We start from the raw sequence: 16,448 nt of genomic DNA on the forward strand, positions 1-16,448 counted from the left end.
CCAGCCTTGGAGCCAGGTGGTTTGCTGTTGGATTTATAGAGTTGCGGATGAAGTTGTTGGAAGATAAATCTGTAAATGACAGACTCTTCGGTTAGTTGCCAGGGGTTGGCAAGCTTACGATTATTAAGACTATACCTCTTCCACTGCAGCTGCAAGTTACCTGTAAGCTACGGTATGTCATCTTTGAGGTGCAATTTTAGATTTCTTTGGACTGTTGCAGACATGGGGTGAAGAGAAAAAAAGGGAGAATCACTGCACCCACGTCATACAATGGTCGAGGAAACCCTGCATTTTAATCTGGTGTCATGTTGGCTAAAATGTTGGTGACATTCTTTTTTGTAAACAAATGTGCATTTAACACAACAGGCAATAGGGCGATAAGACGATAATGTAATTATCGTGATAGGCAGTCTGGGAGAAAAGAGAGTGACTGAAATCAGGGAGAGTTAAATAATACAGCTCAGAGTGCGATGCCACCTCAGCACACGCACGCACGAACGCACGCAGGCACGCACACACACTCATACACTCACACACACAGCCTCCTTCCTTGTTAATGCTGACCTAATTTACAGACGACATGGAGCGACACATGCAAAATTGAAAACATCACTGACTCCCTCTTTGCAAGCCAGAGCAATTTCATCAGTTTCAATGTGGTGGGATGAGAAAGACTAACTGGGTTTGCTTTCCCAGGTCTGGATGGAGAGATATATAGAAAGAGAGAGAGAGAGAGCAAGAGAGAGAGGGAGCGAGCGAGAGAGAGCGAGGTGCAGCTGGTTTGTGATTCTGCAGTACATTGAGAATCAGGTGAAGCAGTTGTTTAAGGTAGTCTGCATTTATCTGGCCTTTACCCCATTCTTCCTAGGCCATGTTATCAAGGTCAGACCTTACACCAATAGCAAATGTTTATCCATTACAATCAGAAACAAAACAATATGAGCCACAGCGTCGGTTGAATTCGTCATAGTGACATGGGGCTAAGTTCATCTGCCTAAATTTGTGAGAGCTGATTCTCTGGCAAATGAACATAAGACAACAGCTGGAGATCCACTCTGTCAGACAGGCTGCTGTGAAAGGTGCTTTGTCTCTGTGAGTCATGCTGACAAAGGCCTGGCCCTGCAGGAGTCACAGTACGGCCTGAGTGACACCGGGCCAAAAAGTATTGCAGCCAAAGAACTATGGGCCAGTGAATTGAGATGACTCTCAAAATGTCTATTAACATCACAGTCCTCTGTTCTTTGTGAAATTAAACCCCCTTTTTTATTTTAGTACTTATGGTTTGCTTTTTTTCTGGTAGTATTTATTTCAAAATATTTACCTTCTGTAATTACCTCTCTATACAGTGTTCTTCATTGCTGATGGAAGAGTTCACCATTCCCATACAGGTTTATTGACCAGATTTCTTTCATAAAACAACATGAGTTTGTTTGGCTACACTATAAACAGATGCATCTTTTGTTCTATTGTAATTCTAACAAATACCCTTTTCCTACCAAAATTAGTGCGTACATGCAGGGTTTTTAAACACTGTAAACCCACTAGAAATGTGCAGTAGATTATGTTCTCATTCCCAGTAGCTCAGTGGACATGGCTCTGCAGTACACATATGTGCCTTTTTGTTTTGTTTTCTATTGGTGTGTCACATTTGGCATCATGAACACACAAGGAAAGTGATAAAGTGATTTTTATCTGTTACTTATTCAGTCTCTCTTTCAAATAATTTTGAATGATGTTCCAGCACTGCTTGGACAGAAACAAGTGGTATTTTGTGGCGGCGCATCATCGCAAGCGCTCTGGAAAATTATCGTGTCCCCCAGTGTGTTGTATTATTATCACTGCTGACTGGAGCAGAAGCTGATAAATACCTCTGACTACTGCAGAGTCATACGTCCCGGTAGCGCATGATAATTGTAACATCCCCGACAAAGTACAAGAGCCAGAAGTTAGTACCACCAGGAATTTACAAGGTCTGAAATTTTCAGTATTATACCTTTAAAATTTCATTTGTGAGGCAATGCCAGTAAGCTTTTGTGAACAGAGGATAGATATAAAAGTATCCTGTCCCCCTAATCAATGCCCATTTTAATCCTTAAACTCATCCATAAAGTCCTCCTGGAACCGTGTTCACAAACATTCAGAAAATACTCATAGAGAGCTCCTAACTTTGCCTTAAAAAATCTTGAACAGAGTCTTATCTTAGGAGTAATTTAGTAAAATCCTCAGAGCAACTCTGTTAAGAAAGGGACAGAAACTTATCATAGTAAGGTGGTGTGGTTAACCATGTCGCTAGGTATGACAAATTGTTTTAAAAGACGTAATTGTGTGAGCCTGCAAAGTATGGACATCCAGTCAAAATCAAATGAACTGTGTCCCACTATGAGACTGTGAAAACAGTGTAATTGTATGATCACTCTGCTGATAGAAGATTAAGACAGACCCAAGTCATTACTGCTGCACTGTTACATTTTTCCAGTTGCCAAATATCCTGGTATTTTGATCACTTTTTTTTAGGATTAGTTTTTAGTTTTTTGCCTTTATTTGATAGGACAGCAATTAGTGCGAAAGGAGGGGATGAGCCTTTGTACATGGGGCGCCTACTCTACCAGGTGACCTACTGGACACCCCATTTTTATCACTTTCATTTCTGGCTTTACATCGCTGGGTGAGAAATGTGTGCGCATCTCTAATGAGACTAAACAAACATTATTCCTGCATGAACTTATCTGTGGCATTTTATTTACTCACCGTCATTCACCGTTTTAAGAATATTTTCTCTATCAGCCACTTTGTCTTTCTGCTACTTTCTCCTCTGCTTAGGAAACTCTTAAGCCTCTTGAAACAGATTTTATTCAGACATTTCAAAATGAAATTCAGGGATTTTCGAGTACTTTTTCAAGCAATATTTTTTCATTTGTAATGACTTCACTCACAGCAAATAAAATAAAATCCTCAACAAAACCTTGGATGTCATAGAACAAAATGAATGCAGCACAAGGAAATTATGCCAGCTGAAAAAAAAGTTATACTTTCATATTCTTCTTAGCAGAGCTATAACATCAGCGCAGTGTTGAAGAGAGAAATCACTGTAAAAAAACTGGCTCACTGAGTGAAGTCACATTAAGTTTTGCCTTAAGAGAGAGCACTACAATCGTGGAGTAGTGCAAGACGGTGGCGCATCAGAATTTTAATAAAAGAAATAGCTGCGCTATTTCTGATTTTGAGCCATTTAAATATAACAACTTGAACAAAACTTTGGTCAAAATATGAAACAGCGTTATTTGGGTGTTTAATTTCAATGAATTTTTAGGCACTTTGTTATAAAAGCAGTTATTTACAAGGTACTTGATTTTTCCCCCTTAAAATTCAAGCATTTTAAGCATCTTGTTTGAACCATTTTGAAAGTCTTACTGACTTAAAGGAGCTCTCTAAAGGGCTACGGTGCTTTGTGAATAACTTTTATCTTTGCCAGGATCTAATCTTAACTTTGCGGAAAAAATCTTAGAAAACATCATAATTCTAAAAATTTCGTCCCCTGGAGAAAATCTTTGTACTAGGAAGCATAAGGAATAGCCCCAAGTCTCCAACACACTAATCAGCTATGAAAATCCAGATCGCTCGTGACGAATCAAACCGCGTTTTTACTCCTACAAAGCAATTAATGTGATAGTATTATTTTTAGGAAATGACAGTCAGGTCTTACCATGTGGCTCTGCTGAGACTGGGTGGCGCCATACATAGTGATGCCATTGGTTGGTGGTGCCAGCTGTGGCGTGTCTGATTGGATAAAGCCCCGTCTGTCAATGAGACTTGTCAGAGAGAAACAAAGAGAGAAAAGCATTGTCTGTGGGCATTCATTCACAAATATTACAAACCAGATAGTATTACACAGTAACAGATTAAATACAGTAGGACACTGAAAGCTTTAAAGCACAGGTCAAATGAAATAACCAGACACTCTTACTGATTGCAACAGTGTGCTAATACTGTATCAACAGCCAGGTTTACTTTTAGGAAGCAGGGATTAGCAGAGTGCACATGACCTTGTGTTGACAGTACCTCACTGCAAAACAGACAATAGCCTGTAAGTGATTGTGTGATGTATTACTGTGCACCAGCCTTAAAATTGGTGTCTGAATATCTTCCACTCTCACACTTACACACAGACATGTAAAATCACAACTAGGTAATAAGTTACAGGGGTTCTGCAGTGGAGCACAGAGAAAATCGTAGTTTCTTATCCATCGTTAATGCTGCAGAGCTCTGACACAGCTGGTTACACTATGACCTGCTAGACTCCTGGTATGCATATGCACACGTGTGGTCATGGGCCAGATGTATGTGATAATGGCTATTTGTCAGCCAGATAAAGGCTCATCTGACACAGAAGAGTCTTTACCACACACACACACACACACACACACACACACACACACACACACACACAAACACACAAACACACAAACACACAAACACACACAGACAGTTAAGGTGTTAAACCATGAGAGCAGGGTAATCATTTAGCAGAGAGTTAACAGTGTGAAAGTGTGTTCCAGTGGGACTGCGCTACATTCAGGTACAAATGGTTTGCTAGAATCACTGAGACAAACTCCAGGAACCTACAGCAGCGGCTAGTGTTGCCAGTAATAAATACTGGAAGGTCTGCAAATGCTGTTAAGAGGAAATGAGCATAAAAACATGTAGGATGATGCATTCGAAAATATGAGTCAATGTCTCAGCAGGAAATGCAATGCAAGGGGCTTTTGTCTGTGTGTGTGCGTGTGTGTGTGTGCGAGAAAGGCAGCGTTGCTTGCATAGTCTGAGGCTGAGGTGAAACATTCCTTTCTTGCTAGTGGACCCAGCTGTGTAGTGCCTGTGGCTGGCCACAAACACACATAACAGACACATACACACACAAAAACACATGCCCAGATGGCAGCCACCTGTGCACTGAGGACTTTCCTTTGCCACCCACTGGAATCATTATTGGTGACTTATGGCTTATGATGGCCACAGCACAGTACAGACAGTTACACTGATATAGTGTTGCCTAAAACCTCCATCATTTCTCTTCTTACACTTTGTGACAATCTGTGGCCTGATAGATGTATTTGGGCTATACCTATTACATTTTTTTTCCACATTCAAAGCCTATATTGAGGTTTTCAAATGAAGCTTTGAACGTCTTACATCATATTTTGTGATGTGATAGCTCGAGTTGGGGAACAAAACTTGGTGCTAATAGGTCCCCAGTTTGTATATGTCTGGTACCTACTGGAGCAAATCACAAAGCAGGTATCAGTGACTCATTGTGGTGCCAGATTGTGCCCAACAAGTCTGCAGCCTTACTACAGACTGTATGTTTCTAACTTTCTGTTTGTACGCTTAAATGAGTGCAAAGCATGCCCAAAGTTACAGGCTGCAAATTCCAAAGGCTAAGAGATGTTTGTGACGTCTTGACAAAGTCCTTGTAAGTGCTATGTCTAAAAAGTGGGTATGGTGGCCAGTAAAGATAAGAGCAGATAGTGGGTATCTCTGCCCAGTGGGTAAGCATGATTGCATTTCACAGCATGATGAAAAAAAAAGGGTCAGTTTCGGCCGCAGAAATCAAAAAGCACACTTTCACAGATGAGTACTGAGAATTGTTGGGCAAAATGCTAAACTGAAAGAAGCTGGGAGGGAATGTGCAATGTGTACTGACATTTACAGTCACATGGACATGAGAAAGTAGCTATGACAGTTGGCCTGTATTTTTGTTAAATCACATGAACAGAAAAAGTGTGAAATCTGATATATCAAGCCAACTTTGATCTTGGATTTGGTTAAAATGGGCTTGAAATCCTTTCCACTTGTGCAGTATCTTGGTAGCTATGTATAGAGAAAAGGCTTCCGGCAGGCTCGTTTCAAAGCAGCTCCTCACATCAAAAGGAGTCTTGACTAACAGCTCTATTTTAGCCTTTGGACAAAACGCTAAATTACAACGGGGAGGGGGGGGTAACAGGTGCTGTGACCTATAGCAGTGAAGGTGAACAATTACTAAATGGGTTTTCTTAAGAGTAGTGAATGATAGGGGTTATATGTCATCATATGGGCATGTGGGAATGCATAAATCACCTCATGAAAACACATTCACACATACCTCGGTGGTAGGGGTCCACACAGGGCTGCACAGCAGTTGGTGAATATATTGCCATGGCTGTAGGGGTTATAGTTGTCTTTCCCTCTTTTAGAAGACCACGAACCTTTAATCTGGAAGAGACCACAAAGCACTGATAAATATCTCCAGTGTCACTGGAAAAATAATCAAGACTGTCTAACAGAAAGATTATGTTTGTGTATTGTGTCTAGTCTAGGGCTAAAAATGTTTATGGCTGGTACAGGGACTGAACCTGTGACCTTGGCATTTACTGCCCTCGGTTTTTCCACACTATTGCCACGCTTTAACTAACAGAGTTGACTGGCCACTGTGTGTTCTGTCTTTAGCAGCAGTGCTATTTGGTTAAGTAGCAAAGCACATCTGTAAAGCATGAAGTTGTGTCTCGTTTTGAAGGTTGTGAAACCGCTCTCCCTATGTTGGCAAATTTACATACATTTACTAGTTATTAGATAGACTGAGAAAAAAATTACTTAATTCACTGTGATGCTAAAAGGCTAGCGAGAGCAGCTACCAGCAACTTCTAACGTGGAATGTTTCAAGCATTTATCTCAATGTATGTATGCATGTATTTCAAGTTGTGAACTAATTACATGTTTAAGGTCAATATCTGTGTTTCTGACAGAATTAGTGTATGTGTGGCGGTAGCTGACTATTGGGGAATGGGGGAGTGGGGTGTGGAGGGGGTGGTGGGTGGTGACGGCATAACGACAGCAACAAACTTTAACATTTTTTTGTGTCGCCTCTCTAAATTTGTTGTGTTTTGCGGGTCCGTAAAGGCAGCGCAGGCGAAACTCTCCATGAGCTTTTCAAATCAGATCGGTAGAAGAAAGGAGCATTTGAACATCGCAGAATTAACAGTTATGTTTCACTTTTACTGCAACTGACATTCAACTACTCCATCTGTGCCCAGAGTGCCCTCTATGGTCTGACAATGAGGTGCCATAAATGACTGAATGGTTTATAAGTTCGAATAGCACTCCAAATGAAAAGTCCAGCTCCAAAAATAGAAAATCTATTTCCCACAAATAATTTGTGGGAAACCTGGAATATAATAACTATGACCATTCCATTTGTTTTTATTGGCTCTGTTACATGACAAATGCTTTACTAATGACTGAATCAAGTGCTTAAAAAAGTGTATATGAAGTTCAACTGGATTATGCAAATTGCAAATATTTTATGTCTTCACGTGAACAAAAAAAAGTAGCTGAGTGATGTTCCAGAGCACTGTTTGTAAAGTGAAGAATAATATAAACACAAGAAATTCCAAATTTAAAAAAAAAATGCTTAGATTAAAAGCCTTGTATCTATACCTGTGAAAAACCTGTGAAAAACATAACTATTTTTCCTGAATTCCAACAAAAATGTTAATCAGTAAGGAAAACCTTTTTTGCTTATATTACACAATATGTGTTAAGAAAAGTTATGCAATTACACTCCTACCAACAACTGCAACTAACAAACACTGATGGTTTTTCAGATCCTCACAGGAAAAGTAAATTGTACCAAACTGTAAATTTAACATACTTATAGCAATGCTTCCTGCTTTACTGAGGGTGTCTCATTATTTTGTAGTTCATATTTTAAGGAGCAGTGTATGAAGCACAATGATGTCTATTTTATACTCACATCTTCATTGGTGGTCTGGTTGGAGCTTATCAGGTAGGTATGGAATCCTGAGAGGCCCACTATGGACCAGACGGAGAAGAAACACACCACCACTTCCAGCACAGTGACACAATTAAGTCAAGGGAAAACTGTTTAACTTAATGAAAGAATGGATTAAATAAAAACGGTAAAAGCACATACAGGAAAAGACACACACACACACACATGATGGACCCATATGGAGCCAGCATGGACACAATATAGTTCAAGTTCTAACAGCTAGCATATTGACCTACAGCCTCAGGGCTGTCCTTCTCTTGCCAATAGTTCCTAGTTACCAGTTCACTTGGCTGGGACTGCAGGACGCTGCTCATTTTCTCTGCTCTACATAAAGCACGAACACACAGACACTATTCAAAATGAAGCTTTCTGCCTGTATTAAAAACAGTAGCATCCTACATCCTAAGATACAGTCCCTAAAAGAATATCTTATTCACTAAAAAAGACCTACAAAAACTCCTTAAAATTCACTATTTAGTACAGATAAGGTCACGTGGGCATATTAGTTGGTCAGTATAATATTACAAACTCGAAAACCATGAGCCAGTCTATTAAACTGTACTGTAAAAATCAGTTAAATACCCCGAGTCTCCCCCTTTCTTTCTCCTAATCTCCCTCTTCTTTTTCTCTCTTCCTCCTTAGCAAGGACAAAACGTGTCATCATTCACCTCGCACAAAGGACTGCTACGATACTATCGACTGCAATTCCCCTTTATTAAAGTCCTGTAGGACACGGGCCGTTATCAGCTTGGCTTGGCACACATTTCTCTGCCAGAGAAACAGTTATCTCACTCGACCATAGAGAAAAGGGCAGAGAGAGAGAGTGTCATAGCTCCAAGCTCGCCACTTGATTTGTGGCTTAGACACAGTGTTAAGTATCATTTAGATTCCATCAATTCTGATCTCTACATTTGCTTATTATTTAGTTTTAGGATTCTGGATCACATTCTTGTGTTATTTAAAATCAGAAAAAAATCTAAAATACAGTGAAAAAACACTTTTTCATCTTCAGCAGATTTTGGTCATTAAGAATCAAAATGTATTAGTTTGAAGGTGAAGTTAATCGCCCTCTGTACTCAAAAATAGAGTGTTGGGGAGTAAGGCTGGGCGATATAGCTTAAATATATAATACATAAATAATATTTTTTGGCTATCCCGCGATGCAATGTTTATCTCAATATTTTCATATTTTCTCTTAAACAACTGATTTAACCCTACTAGATGATACCAGTGGGATCATTCTTGTAAACTAATCTGAATTTAAGAGGGAACACAGCTTGTTTATAACATCTTAGAGGGTTTTATTTTGAAGCTACACATCATAATGATCTGATATTGTCTGAGTGACACTGCGAGGTGGTGTACAGTCATTTCATAGTTTGATCTTTGGCAATGTGTTCTTTATTATCAGGTTTGACTCATTATTCATGCAACTAAAATTCAAATTTTTTCTGAAATACAGTTTCAGGCAGTTATTTTTTAAATGATCATTCATTCAATTTATTGTTAAATACTTTAACTTTTACTTTACTTTTCATTTAATTTTTTATGCATTTAGATGTTTTATTTATTTATCTATGTATTTCTGACAAATTGACTGATTAATGTGAAACTGCCTCTCACATTCCACAGAAGTTTTTTAGTCAGTAGTCACTTTACACGCTCTTACTGAAGTGCCTACTATAAACAGCTGCGATGCTATTCTGTTACTAGAGCAACAGCTTTGGTCCTAGTCTACTTCCTGGCAGCTACCAAGTAACCTATAAACATTTTTTTATAGTTTACTTGTCAGCTACTACAATAACAAACACTTCAACAAAAAAACTACACTTACATCCATTTAGAATGTAAAGTTGGAAGGAGTCTATATACACAAACTGAAAAACAACACAGGAGCTAGTTTTACCGTCTTTTTCAAAGTGGAGGCTGGATTAGTGGTGTTTTCAGTGATGGAACGGATTAATGGTCTTGCTCCAGTTTGAACTGACATGCACTCATAACAATGAATGACGGTAAAGCCGGCAGCAATTGCACTTTCAGCCATGCTTGTTGCTCTGCGTAATGGTATGACATCATTACATCCAATTAGAGCTGGGCGATATGGCTTTAAAATAATATCACAATATTTTTATGCTATATCGTATTCATATCGCTATTCATAATATATATGTCAATATTCTGAAATCTCCTTTAAGCTACTGTAAACTATTAAAATACAAAATTATTAACTGAACTACAGTAGTACAGTTACAAATAAAGTAGCTACTGCAATAACACAAAGTCACTTGCCAGTTGCTAAAAAAACAAGACAATTTATACTCGATGTTCGTGATGTATCACAAGTAGTGATACATCGAGTATATTGGATTAATCGCCCACCCCTACACAAAAATGTTGCTTTTATCCCGATATGAAACTTTTTTTATATTACATATTACACTGGTATTATTGTGGACACAATATATGGCACACCCCTATTGTGAGGTGACAATACATTTTAATTCTGACATTAGGAGACTGCTTACAACCTTAACTGCCTAGATTTACAGCAAAAAAACTTAATCCAAACTTAACTGCAAATTAATATTTTTTTTTTTACTTGCTTGGATTTATGTCATTCAATATGATGAACACTGATGCTGTCCTGAGACAATAAGCTGACTTACTGGGTATTTGTAACAGCTGCAGCTTAAGACATCTCACACACACTTGGCATCAATCACACAGACGGACATACCCACACTTATATCAAATCTCACTTACACACGACATCTCTGTAGAGGGAGTGGGGGCAAGCTAGAGCCAGATGGAATCAAACAGCAACTGAATCAATCGACAGAGACAGAGTGAGGAGCTGCCTTGCGTGCTGTATTACCCTGATGGAACAGGACTAATCAGACGTACAGCAGTTACGCAAGTACTGTAACTGATGGGAATGCTTTGAAAAGTCATGTTATGCAAATGAATTCTGACCTACAGGATGACCTGAATGATGCTGTTGCTGGGCAGTTAGTCTAGTCATGGAGAATCATGGACTGACAGCAGCAAAAATCAATCACACTTAACAGACATATACCCACAGTCAGTGCCAAAAGGCCTATTTTCAGTGAAAGGATATCTGGCAGGACTATCTTTAAGGGCGTTGAGAAACCCGCTTCGATGGGAGCCTGTGAACAGAGACACAACAGAAACAATGCAATCGAGTTTATAATTACATACACATCATCTCACACAGTGGTACATATCAGCATTAAACAACACCCACTGTGGCAAACTATCAGATACTAGGTACTACTACACACACTGGAGCCATTAACTTGCTGCAGACCCTTTCTCTGTTAAAGTTTTAGTGTCAACAATACAGACTGAGCTTGACAGAGTGTGTCCACTGAAATTAGCACCCCAATTTAACTTCCATATATGAAGGGAACATAAGACAGAGGAAAGAGCAAAAATTATATAGGGCCAGTTTTCTGTGGCTGTGAAATATCTCTGTGGCTCAATTCAGCCCAAAACCCCAATTCCAAAAAAGTTGGGCTGTTGTGTAAAATGTAAATATAAACAGAATACAATGATTTGCAAGTGTTCTGACATGCATCCAGTTTAATACAGCACAAAGACAAGATATACACTTTTCAAACTAATACACTTTATAGCCTTTTGTAAAATATGCACTAATTCTGAATTTGATGCCTTCAAAATGCTCCAAAAAAGTCTGGACGGGAGAAACAAAATGAGAGCCAGCATCAGTACAGTATGGGTCGTGTTAGAGCCTGTGGCATGCTTAACTTGCACATCTGTAAAGGCACCATGAATGCTGGCAGGTACATACAGTTTTGGAGCAACATATGCTGCCAATCCAGATGATGCCTTTTTCAGGGATGTTCCTTATTATTCCAACAAGACAATGCCAAGCTATATTCTGCACGTGTTCGAACAGTGTGGCTTCATAGTAAAAGAATGCATGTACGAGACTGGTCTGCCTACAGCCCAGACTTGTCTCCCACTGTAAATGTGTGGCACCTTATGAAGTACAAAATACAACAATTGAGACCCCCGACTGTTGAGCAAATGTAATTGTATATCAAGCAAGAATGGGGAAGAATTTTACTTTTTAAATTCCAATAAGTGTCATCAGTTAACAGCGTGTTGCAGATATAAAATTAAGCATAAGTGTATATTTGGTGTCACAACTTTTTTGACATTAGGGTTGCACTTTTCCTTTAAAATTGCATCTGTGCAAAACTTGTTGAGAGAATGCAAAAACATGTTTTATGCACTGACAAGCAGGCTTTACCACTACCATGCTGTATGCCTACTGTAAGCTTCAGCAATATAATTTCCCGGCGGCTAATCTTAGCCAATATATCTTTCCCAGTGAAAAATTGATCCACTGGCCTTCATTTACACACACTCACGCACACACACCATACATACACACATACTCTAATGGGGGGCCTACAGTCCGCTGCCTGCTCCCAGCTGGAAAAATGGTAACAAGCCAGAACGCTGCAGCTCTTCACGACGCCCACTTACAACCTGCTGGCTCGAAACACACTAAGAACACAGCCAAAGTGTGTGTGTGTGTGTGTGTGTGTGTATGTGTGTGCGTGTGTGTGTGTGTCTGCGCTTGTGTCTGCACCATCCCTGAGCACATGTCCTTTCCCCCCGCCCCTCAGCTACTTACGTAAAATGATGTGTGTGATGACGAAGGCGAAGATGAAGATGGTGAGGAAGGAGAGGGAGAGGATGAACATGTAGAAGAACCGGTAGTTCCTTCTTCCCACGCAGTTCCCCACCCAGGGACAGTGGTGGTCAAAACGTTCTGCATTGACAGAGAGAGACAGATGGAGGAAAAGTAAACACAGGGTTTTGGGTTTTTTTTATACAAGGACTCACACCTACAATGTTTTCCTTTTATCCCGCTGCACTGCTGCTACAGTGACATCTCTCCCGTCAAAAGTCTTTGTCATGCACATGTGATCTTGTAAAAACCCCGAGAGAAACGCAGCTATGTACACATGGCTTAAAAATCTGGTTTCTCCAGATAATGTGTATGTTTTCTCAATAATGCCAAATAAGTGAAAAAAGGTTTTACAATTTTGAGACATTTAATGAAAATAACCAGGTCACTTCAATGCATGTTAATGCATGAGTTCGGAGCGGTGGGAAATTAGGGGAAAGGGGAAGTGTCCCTCTGGGTCTTGCATAAAAAAATATACAAATTTTTCACATAGCACAAACTGGCTATTTATATAAACCAGCAAATAAAAGTTAGACGCAGACATGACTGTGTATGGCTGAAAAACTCCCTGTCACTGTAGGTCCGAGTGAGGTTGAGATGGTGAAAGAAGCACTTTGCAAGGTCAACAGACAAAGTGCCTCCAGTAAGACATCAATTTAAGAATATTTGAAGACATTTCAGGAATTGCAAATGAAGAGAGGAAGTAAAGTGAAAGTGTCGTCCAGACTGCTGGGTTCCTTCCACAGAAATCATGCAGACAAGAACAGTAAGAGTTGTGCAAGTACACAGTGTTATTGTGGTGCACAGAGGAGCCTCTTTCAACTGAATGTCTGTGTTGTTTATACAGTTATCCTAACAAGCATTTTTTGTGCTCTTTCTTATTGTGGGTGAATTTTAGACCTACATAAATGTTCATAACAATGGGCTCTAAATCCAAGACAACTCCTGACAAAGCATTATGAAACAGTGTTGTAGAAACGGCATACTAGTTCCAAAAAAATTTAATTTGAAATTTATATTTACACGATTAAGTGTTTCTATTACACAGGTTAGGAGCAGTGTTAAAGACCATCTTTAGAGCAGCGCTCCTTCTGGCAAGTAGGCAGTTTAACACAGCAGCAGCAGCCCAATCCCAAAAAACTCACACAGACTCTGAAATGGCTCGACTCCACTGTTAAAACAGTTAATAACTATTAGATGACGTTAGATGTGTGATGCTAACATTCAGCCTTATTATTGTGTGCATGCGGGCAGACTTTCACCTATCGTCCATGGAGCGTAGTGCTCATGATAAACAGACAAGGTGGGGAACAAGCACGGGGTGACCTTATAAACACTGTACAATAAAATAGGATTTTACCCGTTTAAGATATAGGGGAAAAAAGGGGAGAAAATCAACATGTGGCGGTCAAAGTTTATATTGTGGCAGGTCACCTCAAACAAATCAATGTACAGGAAACACTGATATAATTTCTTTATAGTAATTTCTCAAAAAAAACAAAAAACAAATCAGAATCTCAAAATTGAAAACCAAATACCAAACAAATATCCAAACAGTTGAATATTCGTGTCCAGCCCCTGTTGTGTAAGTAAATAAAATGTCTGGATTTCAGATATACTTTCTGCAATGTACTCAAAACACAAAATATGTATCAGAATGCAGTCTGAAGTCTACAACTCCTTTATAACTTTAATGTGAAATCTTTCAGATGAAAATTAGTCAGTAATATTTTAATCAAAGAAACTTTGCTGCAGCACACTTATCTTTTTACTGATTGCTCCAAGAGTGGAGGGCTCATTGTTAGTATGGTTATCCAATCAGTCCTAACTCCACAATCCGGTCTCTGACTGTGAACTACTAGCTGTGCATAGTGGTAGCTACTTAACTAATTAATCAGTGCCATTATTTGCTTAGTGAAGTGAAATGACCTGCTTTTGTCTTCATTAATCAATGCCTGGTTGAAGTGTGTCTGTGGAAATGCAGCCTCTAGTCAGACTGGATGAAAGGGGACAAACTCTACTCATCAAATCTGATATCATAGCCTTTCCACAAAGGTCATTAACATTAAGGGACCAACGATGCTAGGAGAGGAAAAATTAGACATTTAATGTTCTTCTGTGTGTGTTTATACTCCTGTTCTCCTAATAAACCTGATGGAAAGAACGCATATGCATATTTCTGTCTTTGTGCATACACGCAGATTATTTATGAATCTAAAGAGAGTTTTAAGCACCTGACCTAGTAACAACATCCCTTTGATGAGGGCTTTAAAGTAAAAGCTTACAACCCTAACAGTTTCATAATGTTGTAATATATTCTTATTTATGTGCCAATATTCTTTTGAAGCATTTTATTGTTTGCTTACATAACAGACTCATTTCCCCAAGAGTGTCATTAAATCTTCATCTAGTGTCCTTTAATTAAGTATATTAGACAAAGAATTAAAATCGCTCTAAAAATCAATCACAAAATCCCACACAAAGAACAAGCACCAATATTTATGAACACCACAACTGGAACTGAAACACAAACAGTAAAACTATTTTACACATATGTACTGTAAAGAAAAGAGGAGGAAGAGAAGGGCAAAAGAGTGTGTGTGTGTGTGTGTGTGTGTGTGTGTGTGTGTGTGTGTGTGTTATAATTCTGCGCTCTTATAAGCTCCTTCCATCACTACCATGGGGCTAACCCGCTTAAAAAGGAAGTGACTCTACCGTATTCCTATTCTGCACTTCCACGAGGGGGGCCCTATCTATCTATTCTGGCTGTTCACTTATTTAAGAGCTTGTTAGCCCCCTGGCGTTTACAGCACCAGAGGTAGACACGCAGAGACAGAGAAGTCAAGAGACAGGGGAAGCACTTTTTCACTGTCGATGTGATCTGCATTTCCCATTTAAGAGAAAACGCAATCAAACTTGTTTCCAATACTGATCATCAGGGGGCCACATTTTCAGAATGCTAAGGGCCCCTTGCCCAGACATGTTCCTGAGCTGTTATTCTTGTTATGAATGTACACTTGATACAGCACTCAAAACTTTAACATTTACATTTTCATATCCGCTTGTCCTCTCCTGTGTGTAAACAGCCTGCACTTCAGTCAAAGTTTCACTGAATCTTTTTCACGTGACTTTTGGTCTCAGCTGAGACATTAATGGCTTCCCAGTTTCACTACGGAGCACCGAATTTATGGGTTTTTTCTTATGTTTTGTTTTTGTGGGGATTTTTTACATGATCTGGTTATAAATTTTTTATTTTTTTTTTTGGCAAAACTTTTAACGAGAGTTGTCAGTTAAGACGAAGGGAATGACTGCAAACTTTTTGACTCAACAGAAAGAACGGTTATGTTAACCACGCCGTTCTGCTGCTTCATCTGTGCCCAGAGTACACTCTGCGCTCCAGGTGTTGTGAAAGAATAACTCATTCTAAAATATTCCATTAGTGCTTCTAATGAATGGTCCAACTCCAAAAATATAAAATCATATAAAATACATGGCAGCAGATGTTTTATTGGTGGTGGGCTGCCACAAATAAATAAATGAATGTGTGGAAAACCCTGCATGTAGAATTAAGTTATTTTAATTGAATATCACTATTTTACACTCAGGTTTGGTTGCATTTACTGATGGAAGTATCTGTCACACATAATGTATTTAAGAACCATCGGAAATGTAGAAATCTGACAGTTATGTCTGTTTTTATATTTCTGTTTCTGCTCATGGTAAATGGTGAAATTAGGAAATTTTTTTTTAAAGAAGATGTGTCTTTCAAACCCACTGGTGGGTTGTTTGGTTCATAGGCAACTTGGGCAACTTCACAGGAGCACTCTGCTGGTTTAAAGGATTTATTGCAGTAAAATGATTGTTATTTGCATAATTGTT

At 39.1% G+C, this 16,448-nt stretch overlaps 1 protein-coding gene across 4 annotated transcripts in view; it reads right to left on the reverse strand.

The window, feature by feature from the left end:
- The window catches only part of LOC121953391 (palmitoyltransferase ZDHHC14-like), a 66,183-nt gene that overhangs the window by 10,143 nt on the left and 39,592 nt on the right, over positions 1-16,448 (reverse strand). For all 4 annotated transcript variants that reach the window (XM_042500455.1, XM_042500454.1, XM_042500457.1 and 1 more), the window contains exons 5-9: positions 12,513-12,650; positions 10,944-10,992; positions 7,787-7,889; positions 6,140-6,249; positions 3,704-3,809 (exon numbers count right to left, since the gene is read on the reverse strand). In XM_042500455.1, coding sequence (XP_042356389.1) covers positions 3,704-3,809; positions 6,140-6,249; positions 7,787-7,889; positions 10,944-10,992; positions 12,513-12,650 — 506 coding nt within the window. The remainder of the gene's footprint in view (positions 1-3,703; positions 3,810-6,139; positions 6,250-7,786; positions 7,890-10,943; positions 10,993-12,512; positions 12,651-16,448) is intronic.

This window comes from Plectropomus leopardus, chromosome 14 (assembly GCF_008729295.1).
Source record: "Plectropomus leopardus isolate mb chromosome 14, YSFRI_Pleo_2.0, whole genome shotgun sequence".
Lineage (NCBI taxonomy): Eukaryota > Metazoa > Chordata > Actinopteri > Perciformes > Serranidae > Plectropomus > Plectropomus leopardus.